The 24,720-nt window shown below is 34.0% G+C and overlaps 2 protein-coding genes across 3 annotated transcripts in view; both read left to right on the forward strand.

Moving 5' to 3' along the window:
• Positions 1–3,050, forward strand: part of KLKB1 (kallikrein B1) — a 28,822-nt gene extending 25,772 nt beyond the window's left edge. Inside the window, exons 14-16 of one of the 2 annotated variants that reach the window (XM_031941863.1) lie at positions 945–1,084; positions 2,173–2,368; positions 2,938–3,050. In XM_031941863.1, the coding sequence (XP_031797723.1) occupies positions 945–1,084; positions 2,173–2,331 (299 nt within the window). In that variant the 3' untranslated portion in view covers positions 2,332–2,368; positions 2,938–3,050. Of the gene's footprint in view, positions 1–944; positions 1,085–2,172; positions 2,411–2,937 lie in introns of those variants that run through there. The other variant, XM_031941862.1, reaches the window with a different exon arrangement.
• A 6,241-nt stretch (positions 3,051–9,291) lies between these two features.
• The window catches only part of F11 (coagulation factor XI), a 31,231-nt gene continuing 15,802 nt past the window's right edge, over positions 9,292–24,720 (forward strand). The window contains exons 1-5 of the mRNA XM_012552079.3: positions 9,292–9,398; positions 10,961–11,019; positions 14,210–14,372; positions 16,099–16,205; positions 18,542–18,701. Of these exons, the coding sequence (XP_012407533.1) occupies positions 10,962–11,019; positions 14,210–14,372; positions 16,099–16,205; positions 18,542–18,701 (488 nt within the window). The 5' untranslated portion in view covers positions 9,292–9,398; position 10,961. The remainder of the gene's footprint in view (positions 9,399–10,960; positions 11,020–14,209; positions 14,373–16,098; positions 16,206–18,541; positions 18,702–24,720) is intronic.

Here is a 24,720-nt window from a genome sequence, read left to right on the forward strand (position 1 = left end):
AAAATGATGAATTTTGAAGTTCTATGTAGATCTTAAACTGTGGTTAATTATTGGAGGAGGATGGTGGCCCAGAGGTTGGAGGCAGTTTGCTAGCCATTCTTTCTTTAATATTATCTAAAGAGGCAAAGTCATGGCTTTAGTCCATGATCTATTGATGCTATCTCTACTTTTTTTCTCTACTTTATCTCTGACTCCAGGCATTTTTACTGTCATCCATGCCTGGAACACTTTCCCTCCTCATGTTTACCTTCTGGCTCTGCTGGCTTCTCCCAAGTTTCAGCTAAAACCCTACTTTCTCCATGAAGTCTTTTCCAAACCCCTTTAATATTAGTGTCTTAATTCTAGAAGACTCATGATGAAAAATGCCAATTACATCCAGAAAAAGAACTATGGAGTCTGGATGCAGATCACAGCTTCCTATTTTCATTTTTCCTCCCCCTTTTTTCCCTCTTGTTCTTTCATAACATGGCTAATATAGAAATATGTTTAACAGGATTGCACATGTATAATCTACATCAGATTATTTGCCATTTTGGGAGTTGGGGAGTGGAGAAAAGGTAGGAGAAAAATTTAGAAGTTAAAAGCTTATAAAAATGAATGTTAAAAATATCTTTATATATAATCAGAAAAAACAAAATCAAAAAAAGAAGTAAATCTAGGATAAAAGGGGAAATTTTTACTGCCTTCCTTTTATTGATTATTTTCTGCTTATTTTGTATATAGCTTGTATGCTATAATAGATACCTGATAAATGTCTGTTGACCAGATTTCTAGATCACTTGTATGATGCCACCACAAGTTAAGCCACAAAAACCTGGTTTACCTACTTCTAATGTACAGGTTTTGCCCAAAGGGCCTCTAATAGAGAACTCAGAGTACTAATTTTGCTTTGATTTCTCACTCTAATTTTAATTAACATTTTCATATTCTTTTTGTTTTGGTAGGGGAAATCCAAAATACTCTCCAGAAGGTCAGAATTCCCTTAGTCCCCACTGAAGAATGCCGGAAAAAATACATTCAGTATAAAATAACTGATCAGATGATCTGTGCCGGCTATAAAGAAGGAGGTAAAGATGCTTGTAAGGTAAGAAAATCTGTTATATGAATGTTGGTAGAGTGGGACTACTAAGCAAGAGTATCTAGCTAGGTGGAGCAATAGAGTGCTGAGTCCTGAGTCAGGAAGACTTGAGTTCCAAACCTGCCTCAGACTTTTACAAGCTGGCAAGTCATTTAACTTGTGCTTCAGTTTCCCTACCTGTAAATGAAGATAAAAACAGCATCTTACAGAGGTTTTTGTGAGGATAATACTTGTAAAGCATTAGGATAGTACTCAACAAATACTTGTTTCTTTCCTTCCTCTTCTCAGAGGAGAGAGAATATGAGTGAAGGAGTATAGAACTGGAACTGAAAGAATTCTTGAAAGTTCAAAAGATTCATTTACAAATGAGAAAACTGAGATTCAGACAAACTTAGTGACCTGTCCAGTATTACATAAGTCCTAAGTTATAAAGCAAAAATTATTTTCACATTAAAAATCAAGTTGTATGACTTGTTTATATCTGTTTGTTACAAAAGCAACAGAGGATATATTGAAATTATATAGGTTTCAAAGTCCTCAGACATACATTGTATGATCAAATGACAAAGTATATATAAACAAAACATTTTAGGAACCTTAGAACTGTATAACTATTTCAACTGTTATGATTTTGTGTTCAAATTTAAATTAGAATATTTAATTTTGAATATATTTATATTTAAATTTGAATATATGGATATTAAAGTTCTTTTTCATTGTTAAAGATCTGGAACAGATAAACAGATAAGAAAGGAAATTTAAAAAATGAAAAATTTTGTTATACTTGTCAATTACATGGCAATTCATATTATATTAGGGTTTTGGAGATAGTCCTACTGTGTGAAAGCTTTTGAACTTTCAGTTATTTTCTTATTGAGGTAACATAATTATATTGTTATTTTGAAACCTATATTATCCATTAGATTTGGCATTTATTGGTAAGTTCAAGTTAAGTACCAGTAAGTTTTTAAGGAAAGAGTACATGAATATGTGTTCTTGTGTATTTGACTATAAAAACTTACACATATGAACTGGCTTTGTAGATACCTGTTACAAACACTTTCCGTTTTGTTTTTGCAAACTCTATGATATAGGGAGATTCAGGTGGCCCCCTGTCTTGTAATAACAAAGGATCATGGCAACTTGTTGGTATCACCAGCTGGGGAGATGGTTGTGCTAAAAAGGATCACCCCGGCGTTTATACCAAAGTGGCTGCATACCTGTACTGGATTTTACACATCATGGAAAACTGACCAACTTTCCTTGATGGAAACTGGCTGCTTGTGAAGGGTAATGAGAGACTGTAAGAGGCTTTTACAAATATCTTGACTACCAAATCTAGAAACCAATTGGGAATAATGGCTCCATCTCTTTCTTCTTTTAGTTCAGCAGAACCAGATCTGAAAGTCTCTAATGTTTAAGAATTAACTGTCCCCAAAATGTGAAAGAAAGGCCAAGCATCTAGGGTTTATTTGGGTATGATAAGAACAGCTGATGAGGACAGTGGCCTTTCTTCCATATTGGGGTTACCTTGAATAGAGCACATAAAAGCTTCTTGGCTTACAGAGCTCATTGTCCTTGAAAGAGGGAAAGAGTGAGAATCTTCTCTATGGCAGAGAGGTGTGGCTACCAGGAATCTGGGATTCTGTGTATTTGTGCTTATATTTTCCTGTATTGTTTTTGTCTCTGGGGGTGTCTTTTGTGCTAAACTATGATGTAAGCTGCCCAAAGCCTTAAACAGAGTCTACAACATGATTTTGGTGTAATAAATTTGTGTCACCATGTCAGCAATAACTGTGTTCTTCAAAACATTGTCTAAACCCTTCCCTATTAATTCAAATTAACACTTCTTTTCATAGGCTATAGGTGCCAAGCATAATCTGGAAACATTCTGACTCTCATGTGCAAAAATGTTAGAAGCAGCTCTTTTTGTGATGGCAAAGAATTAGAAAATGAGTAGATGCCCCTTAATTGGGTAATGGCTGACCAAGTTGTAATATATGAAGATAATGGAATATTATTTTTCTATAAAAAATGATGAACAAGCTGTTTTAGAAAGGCCTGGAAAGATTTACACAAACTGATGCTGAATGAAACAAGCAGAATCAGGAATAAATTGTACACAATAACATCAAGAATGTGTGAAAATCAACTATGAAAAACTTGGTTCTTCTCAATGGTTCAGTGATCCAGGGCAATCCCAATAGACTTTGGACAGAAAATGCCATCTGCATCCAGAAAAAAAAAACTATAGAGATTGAATGTAAATCAACATATGCTATATTTTTTCCCTTTTGTTCTGATTTTTCTCTCTCAACATGATTCATAAAGCAATGTATATTAAAAATTTTTTAAAAGAACAAAAAAATCTGGAAACATTCTAATAAATTTCCCTCTGACATTTGGCATGTAGTCAAGTTTGTGCATTTATTTGTTCCTCCTTTTTTAAATTAAAGTTTTAATTTTTAATGAATAGAAATCTATTTTCTGTATCACCCCCTTCCCGAATGGGGGACAAAAAAAGAAAAACAAATTCCATCATTGTGACTCTGTTCAAAACATCTGTGTCTCATAATGCACTCTGAATCTATTTATCACCTCTCTATCAGGAAATGAATACCATATTATATCACTGGTTCTTTGAAATCCTGAATGGTTGTTAGATTGATCAGAGTTTTTATAGGTTTCAAAGGTGCTTGTCCTTTTGGTGCTATTATTGAATGGATTGTTCTTATTTTGCTCATCATTCTTTACCAGTTTATTAAATTTATAAACTGGTTATGGTTCATTTTCATAAGATTAATGCTATAGTATAAATTATTCTAAATCTGCTTTCTTTACTCTGCATCAGTCCATATGGAAAGACCTACATGAACTATTGCAGAGTAAAAGAAGCAGAATAAATACTATAAATACTTTTGTATAGAGAGAAGACTTTTTCTTCTTTCTTTATCTTTTTTTTGTATATGGATCTAGCAGTTATATAGCTGTGTCAATGTGCAGAAGCTGTTTAAAATTTTTCAGAAATAATTACAAATTACTTTGCAAAATGGCCATTCATGAATTCATCAACAATGGACCAATATACTCGATTTGTATATCCCCTCCAATACTTTTTTGTGCTTGTCATTTCATTCCTTAATTGATGGTGGAATTTGGAGAATAGGCATTATTTCAATATTATACATGAACAGAGTTGCCTTGCATGAAGACCTTTTCATCCCCAAAAGGAAATAAAATCCTAGAAATAACAATGCCAGAGACTATTCAGGACAGAAGAGTCTTCTCATAGTGCTATAGCTTCAGTGTGTAATGTACAAATTATAATTAAAAATATTTTTCCTTGTAGTCACAGAAATTCTTAGTATCAGGGGACTTAAAGGGGGAGAATTGAAATCTATAATATTAATAAGAAGACACTTTAAAAGTATAAAATATGATATCAGATTAACCTAAGTTATCCATAGTATTGAGGAATAGAAGAGGGCAATGTAAATCTACAGGTAATATGGAAATGCTAGTTTCCCCGGTACTGCTGTGAGGATCAAATGAGATAATTATTGCAAAATATTTAGTACAGTGCCTGACACATAATACTTTATTTAGCTATTGGAGTACTCCAATATTAGCTATTAGCTAAAAGTTATTTGTTGTTATTGTTGTTGTTGCTGAACGAGATACTCTGATAGTTTTTATATTCACCTATAAATTTTTTACCTCTACTGGTTACAAGTGGTTTAATAGAAGTATTTTGAATTACTTTCCTTTCCTTTTTCCTGTTTTCCTTTTTCCTTCCCTTCTCTCCCTTCCTCTCCCCTCCTTTCCTCTCCCTTTCCCTTCCTTATTCTTCCTTTTCCTAACAGAAAAACACTCAGAAACTGAAGCCTCAAAACTTGGCTGTAGGAACAATTAACTCTGGCAAAAATGAGCAGGAATCTTGAAGGTTATAATAAATCAAAAACATGATACCACTATCTCAGCCAGTAATTGAGATCTGGAATTTTGACCTACATTGTTTTTCACTTTTAAAAAATATCTTAAAATACATGGCTTGGGGTTCTTTTATCTCTAGTTTGTTTTTGATATTTATAAACCATATTTGACTTGACCTTTGGATTGACCAATGCTATGGCAAATAAACACATCATTCTCATTTAATAGTAGTGGAATTCTGTGACAAGAAGAAAATAATGCTTCCCCCCCGCAAATCCAAATTATAGTCCTTTGAGGTGTAGCAGAGGGGTCTTTCTAGTCATAGCTGAGTCTGATTCTGAAGTGAATTATCAGTTATGCTTCTAAGACAACTAATCCCATTGATAAACTTTCTCTTGAATCTAGGGTAAATAAGATCATTAAAATGAGCTGGAAATGACCTAGGAAGACATCTATTGCAACACCTCATTTTATACATTAGGAAAATGAGGCCCTAGAAATTGTAACTTGCCATACAGGTAATAAGTGTCAGAGCCATGACTGAAAGATAAATCCTATGGTAAGTTTGGCAATCTTTCTACTGCAGTAGCAGAGTCCTCACACAACCAGAGCTGAAAGGAGTGTCAGAGATTATCTAGCCCAACTATACCCAGCAATGGACTATCATTTATAGCTCAAAAAAAAAAATCATGAGATTACCCATTGATAGAAAAAAAATCATGAAAATTCTGTTGACTCCAAAAAAAGTTTTCCATGGAATTGGGAAAAATACGTTTTAATTTTTTATAGATATAGAAAAACAGATCTTTTGAGCCATTATTGCCAAATGCCAAAAAATTTCTTTGTTAAACTAAGTTTAAGAAGCTAAGATTTTATTTCATTTCTTTGTACCATTAATGCTGATCACAATTCATTCCACATTTTTATGACTTTCTCTAACTGAAAAGAATCTATGTATACCACTGTTAGAAGCTTCAATCCAGTAATCCAGTGTGGTTATTGGATCATAGGATTTAGGGTTGAGAGAAGTAGTAGAGAGCACCCAGTCAAATGTCCTTTTGCTGTGGATGAAACAGACACCTTCTCCTCACCTCCTAAGCCTGGGTCACTCACACAAAATAATAAGTGGAAAAGGTCAGATTTGACTGGGGTCTTCTAACTCTAGCATAGAGAGCAGGATTTAGGGTCAGGAAGACTCATCTCCCCCAATATAAATCTGGCTTAGACACTTACTAGCTGTGTGATCCTGGACAAGTCACAACCCTGCTTGCCTCAGTTTCCTCATCTGTAAAATGAGCTGGAGAAGGAAATGACAAACCAGCTCAGGATCTTTGCCAAAAACATTCCAAATGGGGTCACAAGGGTACATGACTGAACAATTTCTAACTTGCTTGCTTTCTAGTCTTCTAACATTTAACTCCCCTTCCTGTACTCTCTTATCCAATAGCACTGACCTTTATGCTTGCTTTTCCTCATAACAGCATTCCCTCTCTGGACTTCAGGCCTAGAATATGCTTTTTCCTTCCCTCTGCCTCAAGATTTCCTTCAAGACTTTCTTTTAATCCTTCCTTCTGCAAGAAACTCATCCCCCTCAACTACTAATATCTTCCCTCCTTCCTTTATTAGGATTATCTCCTATTAAAACTGTAAAAATCCACTATCTATTTGGTTATTAGGATATATTCTCCTACTAGATTGTGAAATTCTTGATGGTAGGAACTATGTTTTTGCTTTTTTTTTTCTCCTCAATGCTTAGCACAGTAGCAGACATTAATAAAGACTTGTTGATTGGTTGATTAGTAGATATTATTCTATCTCCCAAATAACAAGCAGGAAGTCCTTTATCAAGGCTATACTTAACTTTTAGACTCAGCTTTCTAGAAGCCAATATGGTCTGAATGTCATGATGGAGCATCAGAGTTGCACCGAAATGGAGGAGCTTTCAAGTTAAAGTTTTACATAGAAAAGTCTAAACATTTCCCCATTCCCCATTTCCTCTTTTCTTATTCTGAAGCTTTCTGTTCCTATAAACAGTGGAAGGGGAGTTAAAGATACCTTCTTTTCACTATTGTTTGAATGTGGATGTGTAAACTTACCTTCTAAGTAGTACAGGAACATAGTGATTTTTAATCTAATCTTACATATCAGTTTTCCTTTAAAATCTTTCTGCATAAAGATTCTTGCCATTCTACCTCCAGACTTCATTTAAAGCCAATGCATCTTGAATATCCTTTCTGTGAGACTGGAATAGATTAAATTTCCTCTTTTAACAAAAAACAACAGCAACAAAGATAGAAACCTAAGAAAACAGCTTCTTTAAATGAGGCACTTTCCTGCCAAAATGTCCATAGATAATAGCAGTAGATCAAATAAAATTGTCTGAATCATTGGCTTCCATGCCACTATCCCGAGATATTTATGCATTCTGTATACAAAAGCTTTTTTTTCCAAGCCCTAATCCTCAACATCTTTTCCTTGGAGGAAATTCAACCTCCTGCAAGAAGCTTTTCCCAATTTCTTTTAAAATCATTGCCTTCCCTTGGACAATTACTTCCAATGTAATCTTAATATATCTCCATGTACAACATGAAAGTTTGCATATTGTCTTTCCCATTAGATTGTGACCTCCTTGAATATAAGAGCAATATCTGACCTTTCATTGTGTTTCCAGTACTTAGCACAGTACCAGGCTTCCTATGCTTGTTGATGGCTAATCCAAAAAAAAAAAAAAAAAAAAAAAAGAGGTAGGGATGGTCCCTTGGTTAGATTTTTTTAGGTTTCTTCTTGCTCTATAATTGTTTGAAATTCTGAAAGAGGTCGTCCTGCAATAAATATCTCTTTCACTGCCTCCTTTAAAAGTACCTTTCCTTACTTTTCACTTGTTATTTTTGACTCTACAGATGTTACTATTCTTCCTAATCTCTTTTTAGTTCATCTACTTCCTTGGGAATCTGATCTACTGCCATCATTTTGGAGACCTTATTTATATCTTGTAATCTGTCAAATCAGAGTTAGTGACCACATCAGATGGACATGAGTCAAAACGGAATCTGGCTCGTTTTCCTAAATGCCATAGATCAGTAAAAGAGCCATCATGGCTATTTGGGAAGAGCACTGGCTAGGATACATGCTCTTGGCCCCACCATGAGTTAGTTTATGTGTGATTTTGGGAAAATCACTTTTCTCTGGGCTTCAGTTTCCTCACTGGCAATAATAAAAGGATTGGTCTAAAATATTGCTAGGAATCTTTCTGGCTCTGCAGTTTAGGGCCCTCCTTTTTTGTTTATTTATTTATTTATTTCCAGACATTTTGGAGAACTGTGACTTTTTCCTGAAAGCTGACACTATCAAATTATGTCAGAAATTCAACAGGATCATTTGAGAATTGCCACAGAAATATCCTAGATTATGTGCTCAGATATAAACAACTGTGTTAAGGTGTATTACTGGGTGCCTCTCAGCTTTCTTGATATTGCTCCAGAATATGTCTAGTCTTGATGTGGGAAAGATTCCAATCTTTGATTCCCAACCCCCCCTAGTTAATGTAAATTACCCTTTGACTCACAAATCCTGGTCCCTTTGAATTCCAATAGAAGATCTGGACCTGTCCCAGCCCCATGGGGATCTGAGCCAACTTTGGGGCTAAACCCAAAAGCCCCTCGAGCTAAGTTTCCTAGTATAAAAGGGCCACGCTGGGAACCCCTCTTTGCAGAGATTCCAAACATGCCAGCCATGTGAGGACTCTCTGTCCACTGGACCCTCTGTCCAGTGTCCTCCTTATCTCTACCTTCACCTATCTCCTACTTCTAAACTCAATAATAAACCTCTTTTACCAATCTAGCTCTCGGGCTAATAAATGCTTTTATTGGGGACTTGCTGCTACTAGACCTCATTTATCGCCCCCTTGCTTCGAATCCAAGGGGGTTGTAGGGGAGCTCTGTTTGACTCCCTGTACCCCAAACCTGCCACTAGATCTTAACTAAACCCTAATTTCATTTAGGTACCCCAAATCTAGACCTCAACAGTCTAATCTCTTGCTTGAGTACCTACTAGTATTCACTGGTACTGATAGAATATATACTCAAGAAATAACCAGTTTCTATTTTGGAGTTTGAAATACCAGGAGACTATTTCTCCCCTTACAAAGTGTTGGAGGCTAAGTTTGGGAATATTGTTCATAGAACTGAGAGAAGGGAAAACAACAGATATAAACTGTTTACATAACACAGATGACTTTAGGAAGCAAATATTTAAATCAAGTGAACTTTGCTCGGAGATATCCATTGAGCATGCTGGGAAGAGATTTTTGTGTACTTTTTTGGTGGAAAGGAAATCTCTTCATTGTAGAGCTGTTAAAAGCAAAATAGGAATACAGCTGTGCTTTCAGGTACAGAGTTTTACAAATTATTTCATTTTTCTCTTAGAACAATTTTTAAAATCTTAGAGTTACCCTTATCATTAACTTTCTTAGTTTATTTACCAACCATTAACTGAACTGATATTTATCTAGATGTAGAATTTATTTTGGTTTGAAGAACATAGTACACCTTACAAGAAAAACTAATCTTAAATAAGCCAAGTTTGATGGAGGGTTGTGGCACTGCTATAGCCGATTGGAAGTGTTAGCATAATTTATGACTAATAACTAGAATGAAGGGGAAGCCTTTTTCAAATTTTATTTTCATAAGAGCTCCTGATTCATGGCATTTTCTCCTTTACCTCTAATTACCTTCTCACAGAAGAGTTGATTTCAATGCTTAGAGAAAGTTTTTTTTTTTTTAAACTCATCCAGGACATTATAAGTATCATATTATATAGTTATAGTTTAGTATTTTAAACACCATAACATTTTTTGGGGGAGGGACAAGGTCCATGATTTCATCTGGGTCGTTTAAAGAACCTTTTTTTTTTGGCTAGGCAAATGGGCATCTGATATACATCTATTGACTTAGAGAGTTGCTTTGGGCAGTAAGTGGTTAATGTTACTTCTGCAGAGAAATCTGGACCAATAATGTAAATAATAATGAGGCCTGCTAAACCATAACCCTAAGATTTCATGTTGACTTAGAAATCTACAAACTAACATAATCTATATGCTATTGTGTGTTTCTTTTTTTTTTTATTGTTCTTAAATATTTCCCAATTACATTTTAATCTGATTCAAACCATATTCAGGAGTGTCATTGACAGTGGTATATTACATGTCATAGCTAGTATTTGGACCTAGATCTTTCTGATTTTGAGGCTAGCTCTTTATCTGCTATGCTATGCTGGTCTTCAAGGACTACTGTTACTAATAAATTTCAAACAATGTGTGGAGTTTCATAAGAAAAGTCATCTGCTATATCATAGGGAGAATGAAAAGTTCCTTGATGAATTGCAATTCATCAAGGGAGAGCTCCAAGATGGAAAAAGAGATCAAGAAAAGGGAAAGAAGTAAGAAAGAAGGAAGGAAGGAAAGGAGAAAAGAAAAAAGGAAAGAAGGAAGGAAGAAAGAATAAAGGGATAGAAGGAAAGAAGGATGGTAAAAGGAAAAAAGAAAGGAAGAAGAGAGAGAAAAAGAAGGAAAAAGCAAAGGAAGGAAGAGAGAGAGAGAAAGGAAGAGAGAAAGGAAGGGGGGGGGAGATAGGGAAGAAGGAAGGAAAGAAGGTTCTGATTTGGCATATAGTGTCATAGATTTGGGTAACAGTGTTATAATCATTTAGGTTGAGCAAAATAGAGGAACAGATAACCTCTTTAGGTTTCTTCTTCTATGATTCTTTGAAATTAGAGCCAGCACAAACTATATCAGGTAATCACTCATGTAACTAGGAAAAAATCTAGCTGAAAAACTGCAGTTCTTTCATTGCAGTTTCTGCATCTGTTAATCAGCATAGTGATAGTGATAAGTTTATCAAAAGTTAATAACTTTATTCTCCCCCAAATAATGCTACATGTTTCTCTTTTCAGAATGATTTGGCTTTATCGAATGATTCATTTCACTGTTTTTTTTGCTTTGGTTTCAAATGGTAAGTATGATTGTGATTTTAAAATATAAGTATTTTGGAATAGAAGTTGCCTGATATTCTTAATAATAGCTTAGAAACCCACATATATTTGTAGAGAATAGTCTCCTATGGATTTAAAAGAATGGAAGAAATTTTTATTCTCCTGGATTTTGTGTCTTTTACAAGCACCTCCAAAGAGTCTATTGTTTTACTCAGAAGAGCATGCCCATTTCAGGGGTACTGGCAAGAATTGGATTGCTCATGTTTGTGAAGGTTTTCTGGAGGCAGCCTTAGTTTCAGTTAAAATAAATAATTACTCCAAAATCGCAGCCAGCTGGTAAAAATGCAAATGTTTATTTCTCCTTCCAAAATAGCCCGGTTAGTTGAGACCTAACTCTCTGCTTGAGCTCTTGCAGCTTTGTCCTTGGCTTCTGCCTCTGCTTTCTTCAGCCTCCAGCCAGCACCAAGGTAAAAGATACAATGAATCTCTCTTGCCTCGAAGAAGATAGGGATTGTAGGCTTTCTTCCAGAGTCTCTGTCTCTGATGCCCGTCGATGTTCTGGAGAAATTCTCCCTTAGTTCTAAGAGCTTCCTCCATATATATCATCTCCCAAAGGTTAACTCCTCCTTCTCCAGGCAGGGATTATGGGTTATCTCCCAGAGGGCTCTTTGGTCCTAAGAACTTCAAGGGAGGTGTGAATTCAGACTAAGCCAGCCCTGAATTCTCCCAAACGTGTGAACTCCATTGAATACTTAGATACTTATGAGCTCTCTAAAGGTATGAACACAAGCATTGTTTCTATCAGTTCCACTTAGTATCTTGTTTCAAGTTCTGGCCCAAAATATCTCTTTCTAAGATCAAATCAACTCCAATGGCTTAACACTTTGTAAAGATTCCAACACATGTTATGAGATAAAACATCATTTACTGAACTGTAAACTTGAATATGAGGGTACCCCTGGCAGGAAAGACCTGGGAGCACTGTTCACTTAATATTGTGTCTCTTGTCCTCTTGTCTCTCTGAAGTATAATAATTGATTCCACTTACAGACATGTAAGTTCACAAAATGAAAAGATGAACAGGTTTGAAGAAACAAAAAGAGAGAGGGGGGAAGAAGGGAGAAAGATGGTAGGAGGAAGGGAAGAAGGAAGGGAGATAAAGAAACAGAAACAGAGAGAAAAAAGAGAAATATAAAGAGGAGAGAGAATTAGAGAGACACAGCTAGAAACAGAGAAAGAGGCAAAGAAAGAAGCATAGATGGAGAGACAGACAAGCAGAGACAAAGAGATGCAGAGACAGAGATAGAGACAGAGAAACCGAGGAAAGAAGAGAGACAGAGACAGAGAGAAAAACAGACAGAAATAAAGACAGATAGAGAGAGGTGAAAACAGGAAGACAAAAGGATAGAGACAGACAAAGAGAAGCAGATAGACAGACATGGAAAGACAGAGACAAAGAGATAGAGAGACAGAAACAGAAAGAAAAAGGGAGAGATAGAGACAGAGACATAGATGGAGAGACAGACAGAAACAGAGACTGAGAGACAGAAACATAGAAAGGTACTTTACAAACTTCAAAACATTACCAAATGCAAATTATTATTATGGTTATTTGTCTGAGATGAGAACTGCAGACTTATTTCTCTTGCCTCTTCTTCAAACTCAGGTCTGATGTCCATAACTTGAAAACAATTTAATAATTATGTGTGACCCATTTAAAGAAAAATGAAGGGACGTAACTTGCATTTTTTTTAAAAAAGAGAGGTACATTACATCTAATTTAATTATACCACCTTTGTTTCCATATTAAAATGTGCCAAACTTGATTAGTTCTGCATAAACATATATTTTGGATATTTTGGGTGAGTCAGAGAGTATGGTTATTAGAATCACATGCTTATGTTTATAGAATTAGAGTTCAAGAAAATTCACTTGACAGTAAAAATGTGGCAGACACATCTATCTTTGATGATTTAGGAAAGCAATTCAGAATTTTTCACTGCCCCAAGGCCATCATTATCTAGATAAATTATCATTTTATGGAAGAAAATGCAAGGAAGTAAAGCAATTAGAGATTTTTTGGCTATAAACCCAGTTCTAAGATCACCAAGAAATTGCTTCAAGATTACTTTCTTTATGCCATTGTTGCCCCTTACAAGATTCAATTATAAAATCAATTAACAAGAAAACAGAGCAATAGACACAATTCAAGAAGTTTTATTTATGCTTCATTTCCTAATGATGGATAACTTTATCATTTAAATGGGATCATTCATGATATTATTCCATGCATTTTCAGCAGAAAGGTAGAAAGCCATATAGTGATAGACTCAGAATATGAAAGATTAGATCCATTGGATCTACCTCTGATGCTTACTTATGGTGTAACTAGGCTAAAGTCAGGAATCTAGTATAAAAATGTCCCACACAGATTAAATCATATGTTCTTAATAGATGGATTTCACACCAATAATGTGATTTTCTATAGTCATTATAATTCGTTAGTTATATAGCAAGAAAAATGAATACTTTTTGAATGTAGGATGACTACAGAATTCATACTGTGTACTGAAGTAAGAAATTGAGTATCAGTGTTCAGAGGGAACCAAAAAAAGACAACTTAAGCATATACACATGATCCCTGCAGATCTCCAAGGCATAAATCTAATCAATGATTATATTGTAAGTTACATTTTACATGTTCTTTAAGCATTCTCCCCTCTCAATTTTCAACATCTCTTAGTCTACTAATTCTTCTCCCACTGCCTTCATTATTATTATCCCCCAAAGCACTAGTATCCCTCTCTTGCCTAATTTGCTTGTATTAAATGACTTTATATTAATTTTATATTTATTCTGAATATATTTGTTCTATGTATAGTGAACATCTATAAATATATAAAATCTAAGCTCCTTGAAAATAGGAATTGGTTTATTAATGGTGATTGGATTTCTGGTCTAAGATCAAGTGATCTTATGTAACCTAGGATAACTTTCTTAAGGACTTTGAGTCAGTCTAATCAGTTAATCAGCAAGTGTTTATTAAGTGTCTACTAAGTATACAGTGCTAAAACAGTGTCTAACACTTAATAAATTGCAGCCCATTGACTGATTAATTGATTTCATGTTTAGTTGGCTGTCAAAAGGATCTATTTAACATCTCCTTGGAAAGAAGCTCTCTAATTAGATGTTTTATTTATTCCATCACAGAATGTATGATTCAGCTGTATAATGATAAATACTTTCAGGGTGGAGATGTGGCTACCATTTTTACACCTACTGCCAAGCATTGCCAAATAGTATGTACTTATCATCCAAGGTGTTTGCTCTTCAGCTTTCTGTCTTCAAGATCAACAAAAGATACCAGTAAATGGTAAATATTTTTAATTTTGATTCTAGGTGGAAAAACATGTCAACACATACATGTATATATATACATTTCTATATTTAAACAACTCTGCTCGTATATTCTTCATTGAATTGGGATTGTGCTATGGAATTATAAGAAGTTGAGTTGACCCCATCACACAAGTTTTTGCTAGGTTACTTACTAGACAATTTCATGAATTTAATTCAGTCCTAAAGTCAGTGAATGTGACAGAAAATTGAAAAGGTCCTTAGATAATCTGAAAACCATAGGGAAAGGTATGAACTAGTTATTCCTATTGATATTGCTACTGGGTCAATATCTGCCCACAATCTCTTTCCCCCTGGAAAAGTCAAGCACTTCAAATCATAGACTATAATAGATGTGGGAGGGAATCAAGAGATCCTCTAGTCCAACTTTTTAATTCAAAAATAAGAAAACAAAATCCCACTTCCTAGTCTAGTACCTAAAATGGAGGAGATCTTTAATTAATGCCTATTGATGGATTGACTTAAAATGGTTAAATTACTTGTCCAAATTTTCACAGGTAGTAGATTTTTGACTGAGTCCAGTCACAGTTACTACATTAGTTTTTATAGAAAATAAGTTAGTAGTTAACAGAAGTCCTTAATCCCTTATTCTAAATGATTGGCCAATGTAAGAATGCTGGGCACTATGAAGGTGTTAAAAGTTTTTTGTTATTTTGTTATCAAAGGATGTTTTGGAAATAATTTTTAGCATATACTTAAACATGGGCCTGACCCTGTATTTAGTCATTTTTCAGAATAACTATATGCCTGATTAGGTCCTTATAAATTCCAAAATGTTCCTACTATGTGCCATTCCAAGTTTCTTCCAACTAAGACTACATTTAAGGTATCATACAATTATCCCAGTCTCACTGACTGCTCATAAATAAATGAGACTGTAGAAAATTCTTTAAATCATAATGCTAAGTCACCCTGGGGAATCAAATACTGCTCTTTCACCATGGTAGGTGACTTAGGAGACCCATGAAATGAAGAGGATTTTGTTTTGAGATGTTCTGCACAAAACTAGCGTGACCATTTTGAAAAGTGTGGCAACTGCAGCTACTCAGCTATGAATGACAAATGTCCTTTCTCTGAATCATTGTCATCTTACTCAGCCTTGACTTTCAAATTATGTTCATTTCTATAATATATAAAACTAGTGGCTCACATTCAATGATCTCTAACATCACTTTCAATTCTAAATGTTATGTTTCTATTTTCTCGTATAACCTATATCTTCTATATACTAGGTTCTATTTAGAAAAATGTTTTCATCTTAAAAATAAAGATAAGGTTCCATGTTATTTTCCATTAGTCTATATGGAGTCATAGTTTTTTATTTTTTGTTTCTAAAGATCATAGTCTCCTTTTGAAAAATGCAATTTTACATTTGTATTTCCTTTTTAAGGAGCTCTCATTTTAGATGTGCAACCCATAGTTAGCAACAACTTGTACTGGTAACAATATGGTTCAGTATATAGGGAGTACATGTGATAACGTATAGGAACAGAAACATACATTCATATGTTTATAGAAATGGAGGTCATTTTAAATCAATCTGCTAAGAAAATCTTTTTGATTAAGTGTGAGACATAAGAACAGATTCCTTTTTTCCCCTTGGTTTTCTGTATGCTAATTTTCAGGATCCATGTTTTGTTTTTAACTACTTTTGCTTGACTTATGCTACTTTGTAAACATAGGTTTGCATGCCTCCTGAAAGATAGTGTCACAGAGACATTGCCAACAGTGAACATGACAGGAGCAATCTCTGGATATTCCTTTAAACAATGTCAACATCAAATAAGTGGTAAGATATTCATGGCGGCTCAATGAAGATAGTCTTTATTGGATCCTTATTTTCTTGTAAAATGTAGTGTTGATATATATATATATATATATATATTTACAACTTATTTTGTTTGTTTATTTTATTTTTTTAAATAACTTTTTATTGACAGAATCCATGCCAGGGTAATTTTTTACAACATTATCCCTTGCACTCACTTCTGTTCCGATTTTTCCCCTCCCTCCCTCCACCCCTTCCCCCAGATGGCAAGCAGTCCTATACATGTTAAATAGGTTATAGTGTTGATATTTTATTGAAATTCTATTGTGACTAACTTGATTCGAAGGAATAAACTAAATATGGACATAGGAAATCAATGACATCTCCAATGTTCAGGAATCCCTAATTCCTGTCACAAAGGTGAATACTTTTATTCCCAGTTATCAATATTTTCTTTTCCCCTTCTTATTCTCTCTATGCCTTATTCTTTCTATTCTAATATGCCCCTGAAGATTCAGATTTAAGTCAGTGACTTCTGCTTAATAAGAAAACAAAAGAAAAGACAATGGAAACAAGGACAGAAACCATGAGTGATACAAAGATGCAGTATTAATCATCTACTCAGTACAAAATATGGCACTGAGAAGCAAAAGATAAAGTCTTTCTCTTTAGGGAATACATAATCAGCAATGGAAAAACTATAAACATAGATGAAAAAGGAATAATAAAAATAATTTTGAAATAATGGTTATACTAATCAATTGTTATACCTTTAAATAACAATAAAGTTATTAATGGAACAAATAAATAACTGCATGATAAAATGTGAGTTTGGAGATGAGATGGATTAGAGAACTGAATATAATAATGATGAGTACTTTAAGATTTGCAAAGTATTTTTTTATATATATTATCTCATTTGATCCACATAATAACTTTGTGAAAGAAGTGCTATTATTGTCCCCATTTTGGAGATGAATAAATTGAAGTTGAGCATAGTTAAGTGACTTGTCCACAGTTACAAAGGTGATAACTGTCTGAGGCAAGATTTGAATTCAGGTCTTCCTCACTCCAAGTTCAACATACTTATCCATTCTGCCACCTATAGCTTCTTGTGGGCTGGAATTGCAATTTAATCACCTTTCTTTATGTTACATAGTGCCTTAAAAATAGTAAATATTCAATAAACTTTTATGAATGAATGAATGGGAAAATGAGAGGAAAAGAATGAATAAACTTAAGGTAGTATTATGAATAGGCCTGAACTTCTTGACTTATAATGGACAAGGTTTCGTACCGAGAAAACCTGGGCCCAAAGAGACAGGAAGAAGTCTCTTACTCTCTAGCTCAAATTTTAGCCTCATCTTGGATAAAGATTAGGCATAACTCATGATTAAGGTCTCCCTTAAAAGGAATTAACTGGGTACCTTCTAAAAAAGATACTGAATATGCAAATTAATATCAGAGAATTGATAGCTATATGTTTGCTCCAGGGCTAAAACACCTATGTTATCTTCCATAAGAGTAGAGCAATTATTCAATTCCTTAATGTAGTGCTGGATTCACTCCTACTCGAAAGTATGTTGGAAAATTGAAAAGTATTGATGATATTTTATTTTCTGGGGATGCAGTGCATATCTTGAAAAAAAATTGGATTTTGAATTAGGGGATTGGTTCAAGGACTGACTAACTCTGGGTAATACTCTGATATGTATATAATCCTATGTATAAAATAGATATAATAATAATTTTACTACCTAAGTCTCAGGCAGAATGATGGGGAAGAGGGAGAATAGTATCATGATATAATGTGTATAAAGTACTTTAAAAAAAAAATTAGGTCTCTCCATCTTAATAAGGCTGAAAGTGGAGGACCTACTCAGAGGTCTGATCCCAATGCTGAAATGCCCAGATGCTTTGATCTGCTCAATTTCTGATATGGGCCTAACCATGACCTTCCTTAGGCAACTAATGGACCCTTTATTCTGGGGACTGAACTGATTGACTTAGTCCTCTGTAACTCAGAAGATTCATCAGAAGATGTAACTCCCTAATAATGGGATTACAGGTGTGTGACACCTGTATGCTCAGTGTGTAAAGTATTTTCTAGCACTAAATTATTATGTAAATGTAAGCTATTAATGTTGTTTTTGTGTTACAGTAAAATTATGTAGATGCAAAAAAGAAATAAATGAAATTGGGAAGGGGAACTGGATAGAAAGTTGGGACGGAAGTTATTGAATTAGAATTATAGTGATCATATTTGGCACTGTATGTACCACTGTGGTCCCATATTTCATGGTGATTATAGCAGCCAATTTAAGATAACAATATTTCAACTTCTTCTGCTTATATAGCTTGCCACACAGATATCTACATGGGATTTGATATGAGAGGAATGAACTACAAGTCCTTTGTTACCATGAATGTTCAAGAATGTGAAGACAGATGTACCAATGATGCCCACTGTCACTTTTTTACCTATGCCACGCAGACGTTTCATAGTGAGGCACATCGGTGAGTCGTCTAGCCAAGTCTAGAGGTTCCCAAAAGGCATGAGTAGAAAATGAAATATTTGTTGACTCATGGTGTGGTACAAGGTACAGTCAGCATGAGATAGTATAAGAGACCTGAAGTCAAGAGAAGTAAATGAAAGTAAATGAAAATCCTACCTTTGACACTTAAGAGATAGGTGTTTCTGATCACTGAGTCTTAGATCCTTTTCCTGTAAAATGGGTTTGATAATATCTGTAATACCTACCTTAAAGGGTTACTGAGAGATTCTGATAGAAAAAACTACATAAAACACTGGACTAACTCTAAAATACTATATTAACATCAAATTTATATTGTACAGCATCTTAAATTATATCATGTTATATTATACCACATATTTAATTATATTATACTATATTTTATTATACTATTCCATGCCACTTTGTATTATATATGTATCATATAACATATATCAATAATTTAATATATCACAATATAATATTACATAATAATTTATTATTATCATTGTTTTTATTTGATCTTTCTTATTTTGGACTCAAGATTTCATTTGGGCAAGGAGTTACATAGTTAAGAAACTTCTATATGCCAACTGGAGATCTGAAAGTTGAAATCTTAGAGAGTTTCTTGGGAAGAAAGAGAAATTAAATGATTGCCTAGGATCAGACCGAGTGTGGCAACACTCAGTAGAAATCATCTGATTCTGGCTCTCTATCTATTATGCCAGTGGATGGAGAGGCTTCCTGCCTTCAGTCATAATTTGGTTTTGAAAATATCAGAGAAAACAGGAGAAGGAAACTTCTATTTAGTGCAAAATACTGTATAAGGCTCCATGAAGAGATATAGAAAAGAAATTCATGTCTTCAAAGGATATGTAATTCAATGGGGAAACCACCAAAACAATTTGCTCTCCAGAATGGCTGGATCTGTTCACAATTCCACCAACAATGTATTAGTGTCCCAGTTTTCCCACATCCCCTCCAACATTCATCACTATCTTTTCCTATCATCTTAGACAATCTGACAGGTGTGTAGTGGTATCTCAGAGTTGTCTTAATTTGCATTTCTATGATCAGTAGTGATTTGGAACACTTTCATAAGAGTAGAAATAGTTTCAATTTCATCATCTGAAAATTGTCTGTTCATATCCTTTGACCACTTATCAATTAGAGAATGGCTTGGTTTCTTACAAATTAGAGACAAATCTGTATATATTTTGGAAATGAGGCCTTTATCAGAATCTTTAACTGTAAAAATGTTTTCCCAGTTTGTTGCTTCCCTTCTAATTTTGTTTGTATTAGTTTTGTTTGTACAAAGCTTTTTAATTTGATGTAATCAAAATTTTCTATTTTGTGATCAGTAATGATCTCTAGTTCTTCTTTGGTCACAAATTCCTTCCTCCTCCACAGGTCTGAGAGGTAAACTATCCTATGTTCCTCTAATTTATTTATGATCTCATTCTTTATGCCTAAATCATGGACTCATTTTGATCTTATCTTGGTGTATGGTGTTAAGTGTGGGTCCATGCCTAATTTCTGCCATACTAATTTCCAGTTTTCCCAGCAGTTCTTGTCAAATAATGAATTCTTATCCCAAAAGTTGGGATCTTTGGGGTTTGTCAAACACAAGATTGCTATAGTTATTGACTGTTTTGCCTTGTGAACCTAACCTATTCCACTGATCAACTAATCTATTTCTTAGCCAATACCAAATGGTTTTGGTGACTGCTGCTTTATAATGCAGTTTTAGACCAGGTACAGGTAGGCCACCTTAATTTTTTTTTTTCATTAATTCCCTTGAAATTCTTGACCTTTTGTTCTTCCATGTGAATTTTTTTGTTATTTTTCTATGTCATTAAAATAGTTTCTTGGGAGTCTGATTGGTATAGCACTAAATAAATAGATTAGTTAGGGAGCATTAGGGAATATAATAAAAATGATATTCTCTCAGCCTATCCAAGAGCACTTAATATTTTTTCTAATTATTTAAATCTGACTTTATTTGTGTGAAAAGTGTTTTGTAATTTGTCTCATATAATTCCTGACTTTCCTTTTATAGATTTCCAAATATTTTATGCTATCAACAGTTATTTTAAATGGAATTTCTTTTTGTATCTCTTGCTGTTGGATTTTGTTGGTGATGTATAAAAAATGCTGAGGATTTATGTGGATTTATTTTGTATCCTGCAACTTTGCTAAAGTTATGAATTATTTCTAACAGCTTTTTAGTAGAATCTCTGGGGTTCTCTAAGTATTCCATCTTATCATCTGCAAAGAGTGATAATTTGGTTTTCTCATTACCTACTCTAATTCTTTTAATCTCTTTCTCGACTCTTATTGCCGAGGCTAGCATTTCTAATACAATATTGAATAATAATGGTGATAGTGGGCAACCTTGTGTCACTCCTGATCTTACTGGGAAAGGTTCCAGTTTTTCCCCATTACATATGATGCTTACTGACAGTTTTAAATATATGCTTCTGACTATTTTAAGCAAAAGTCCATTTATTCCTATCCTCTCAAGTGTTTTTATTAGGAATGGATGTTGGATTTTATTAAATGCTTTTTCTGCATCTATTGAGATGATCATATGGATTTTTGTTAATTTGGTTATTGATATAGTCAATTATGCTAATAGTTGTCCTAATATTGAACCAGCCCTGCATTCCTGGTATAAATCCTATTTGGTCATGATGTATTATCCTGGGGATAATTTTTTGTAATCTTTTTGCTAATATTTTATTTAAGATTTTAGCATCAATATTCATTAGGGAGATTGGTCTATAATTTTCTTTCTCTGTTTTCAGCCTACCTGGTTTAGGTATCAGTACCATGTCTTTGTCATAAAAGGAAGTTGGTAGGACTCCTTCAAACCCTATTTTTTCAAATAGTTTATATAGCATTGGAGTTAATTGTTCTTTAAATGTTTGGTAGAATTCACATGTAAATCCATCTGGTCCTGGGGATTTTTTCTTAGGGAATTGATTAATAGCTTGTTCTATTTCTTTTTCTAAAATGGGACTGTTTAGCCAATTTACTTCTTCCTCTGTTAATCTGGGAAAGCTATATTTTTGAAGGTATTCTTCCATTTCATTTAAGTTATCAAATTTATTGGCATATAGTTGGGCAAAGTAACTCCTAATTATTGCTCTAATTTCCTCTTCATTGGTGGAGAGTTCTTTCTTTTCATTTTTAAGACTAACAATTTGATTTTCCTCTTTCCTTTTTTTAATCAGATTTACTAAGGGTTTGCCTATTTTGTTCGTTTTTTCATAGAACCAACTCTTAGTTTTATTAATTAATTCAATAGTTTTTTTTTTACTTCCAATTTTATTGATCTCTCATTTTATTTTTAGAATTTCAAGTTTAGTATTTGACTGGGGGGTTTTAATTTGTTCCTTTTCTAGTATTTTTAATTGCAAGCCCAATTCATTGACCTTCTCTTTCTCTATTTTATGTAAGTAGGCCTCTAGAGATATGAAATTTCCCCTTATTACTGCTTTGGCTAAATTCCACACATTTTGGTATGATGTCTCATTATTGTCATTTTCTTGGGTGAAGTTATTAATTATGTCTATGATTTGCTGTTTCATCCAATCATTCTTTAGTATGAGATTATTTAGTTTCCAATTATTTTTTGGTCTATTTTCCCCTGGCTTTTTATTGAATGTAATTTTCATTGCATTGTGGTCTGAAAAGGATGCATTTACTATTTTTGCCTTACTGCATTTGAGTTTGAGGTTTTTGTGTCCTAATATATGATCAGTTTTTGTATAGCTTCTATGAACTGCTGAGAAGAAAGTGTACTCCTTTCTGTCTCCATTTCATTTTCTCCAAAGATCTATCATATCTAACTTTTCTAGTATTCTATTTACTTCTTTGACTTCTTTCTTATTTATTTTGTGGTTTGATTTTTCTAATTCTGAGAGTACAAGGTTGAGATCTCCCACTATTATAGTTTTGCTGTCTATTTCTTCCTGCAGCTCTCTTAATTTCTCTTTTAAGAATTTAGATGCTATACTACTTGGTACATATATGTTTAATATTGATATTGCTACATTATCTATGCTTCCCTCTAGCAAGATATAGTGCCCTTCCTTATCTCTTTTAATTAGACCAATTTTTGCTTTTGCTTGATCTGAGATTAGGATGGCTACCTTTGCTTTTTTGATTTCACCTGGAGCAGAGTAGATTCTGTTCCAACCTTTTACCTTTACTCTGTATGTATCTCCCTGCTTCAGGTGTGTTTCCTGTAAACGACATATTGTAGGATTTTTTCCTTTTAATCCGGTCTGGTAGCTGCCTCTGCTTTAGGGGGGAGTTTACTTCATTCACATTTATGGTTAAAATTACCAATTCTGTATTACTTGCCATCTTGTTAACCCCTGTTTATGCTTTTCTCCCTTCCTTCCCCTTTACCCCCCTCCCCAGTACTAAACTCGTGAGTACCACTTGCTTCTCACAGCCTTCCCTTTTTAGTATCCCTCCCCCCACCTTAGATTTCCTCCCCCTATCTTAACCCTTTCCCTCACAATTTCCGTATTCCCTTCTGCTTAGCTTACTCCTTCCCTTTTCACTTTTCCCCTCCCACATTTCAACGAGGTGGAAGAAGTTTCACCATAAATCGAATATGTCTAATATTTTTCTCTTTAAGCCAATTCTGATGGCAGTAAGATACACACTATGTTCATCATCTCCCTTCACTCTTTCTCTCAGATATAATAGGTTTCCTTTGCCTCTTTGTGAGATGTAGTACCCCCATTTTACCCTTTTCTGTATACAAGTTCCTTTCTACCTCTAGTTTCTAGAACAAAGTATACATGTGTTCTTTATATATCTTTATAGCAGAAATATAGTTCCCAAAATTTCTTTTTACCTTTTTAGGTTTCTCTTGAGTTCTATATTTGTAGATCAAACTTTTTGTTTAGATCTGGCTTTTTCATCAAAAATTGATGAAATTCACTTATTTCATTGAATGTCCATCTTCTTCCCTGGAAAAAAGATGCTCGTTCTGGCTGGGTAAGTTATTTTTGGCTGCATGCCAAGTTCCTTAGCCTTTTGCAATATCATATTCCAGGCCCTTCAATCCTTTAATGTGGACACTGCTAGAGCCTGAGTAATCCTTATTGTGGCTCCTCTATATTTGAATTGATTTTTTTTTTTCTAGCAGCTTGTAGTATTTTTTTCCTTTTTCTGATAGTTCTGGAGTTTGGCCACTATATTTCTTGGAGTTTTGATTTTAGAGTTCCTTTCAGTAGGTGATCGATGAATTCTTTCAATTTCTATTTTACCCTCTGTTTCTATAATTTCTGGGTATTTCTCTTTGATAATTTCCTGGAAAATAGTGTCCAGACTCTTTTTTTCATCATATTTTAAAGGGAGTCCAATAATTCTCAGATTGTCTCTCTAGATCTATTTTCCAGGTCTGTTGTTTTCCCAGGATGGTATTTGACAGTTTTTTCCATTGCTTCATTTTTTTGGTTTTGCTTGACTTGGTGTCTTCTCGAGCCATTCAATTCCATTTGTTCGATTTTGATTTTCAATGAATTATTTTCTTCACTCACTTTCTTTATATCTTTTTTCTAATTGTCCAATTCAGTTTTTAAGTGAGTTGTTTTGTTCTATGGAATTTTTTTCTATTTAGCCAATTTTATTTTTTAGAGAGCTATTTTCTTTTTTCATTTCACTAATTCTATTTTTCAAGGATTTGATTTCTTTATCCACTCTATCTTTAAATGAGTGGTATGACTTATCCAGACTCTCTTGCCAAAATTCCCTTTCCTTTTCCCATTTTTTTCTAGCTTTCTTGTGAGAGCCTTTTTAATTTCTTCTAGAAGAGTCTTGTGTGTTGAGGATTAGATCATATCCCCTTTTGGGGATTCATCTGGAGACAGTCTGTTTTTAATTTCCTCAGGATTTAACGTCTGCTCTTTATCCATAGAGAAGCTATCAATAGTTAGAGTCTGTTTAAATTTTGTGCTCATTTTGTAAGAGAAGAATCAAAGAAGACAAACTAGCAAAAA

Source organism: Sarcophilus harrisii, chromosome 6 (genome assembly GCF_902635505.1).
Source record: "Sarcophilus harrisii chromosome 6, mSarHar1.11, whole genome shotgun sequence".
NCBI lineage: Eukaryota > Metazoa > Chordata > Mammalia > Dasyuromorphia > Dasyuridae > Sarcophilus > Sarcophilus harrisii.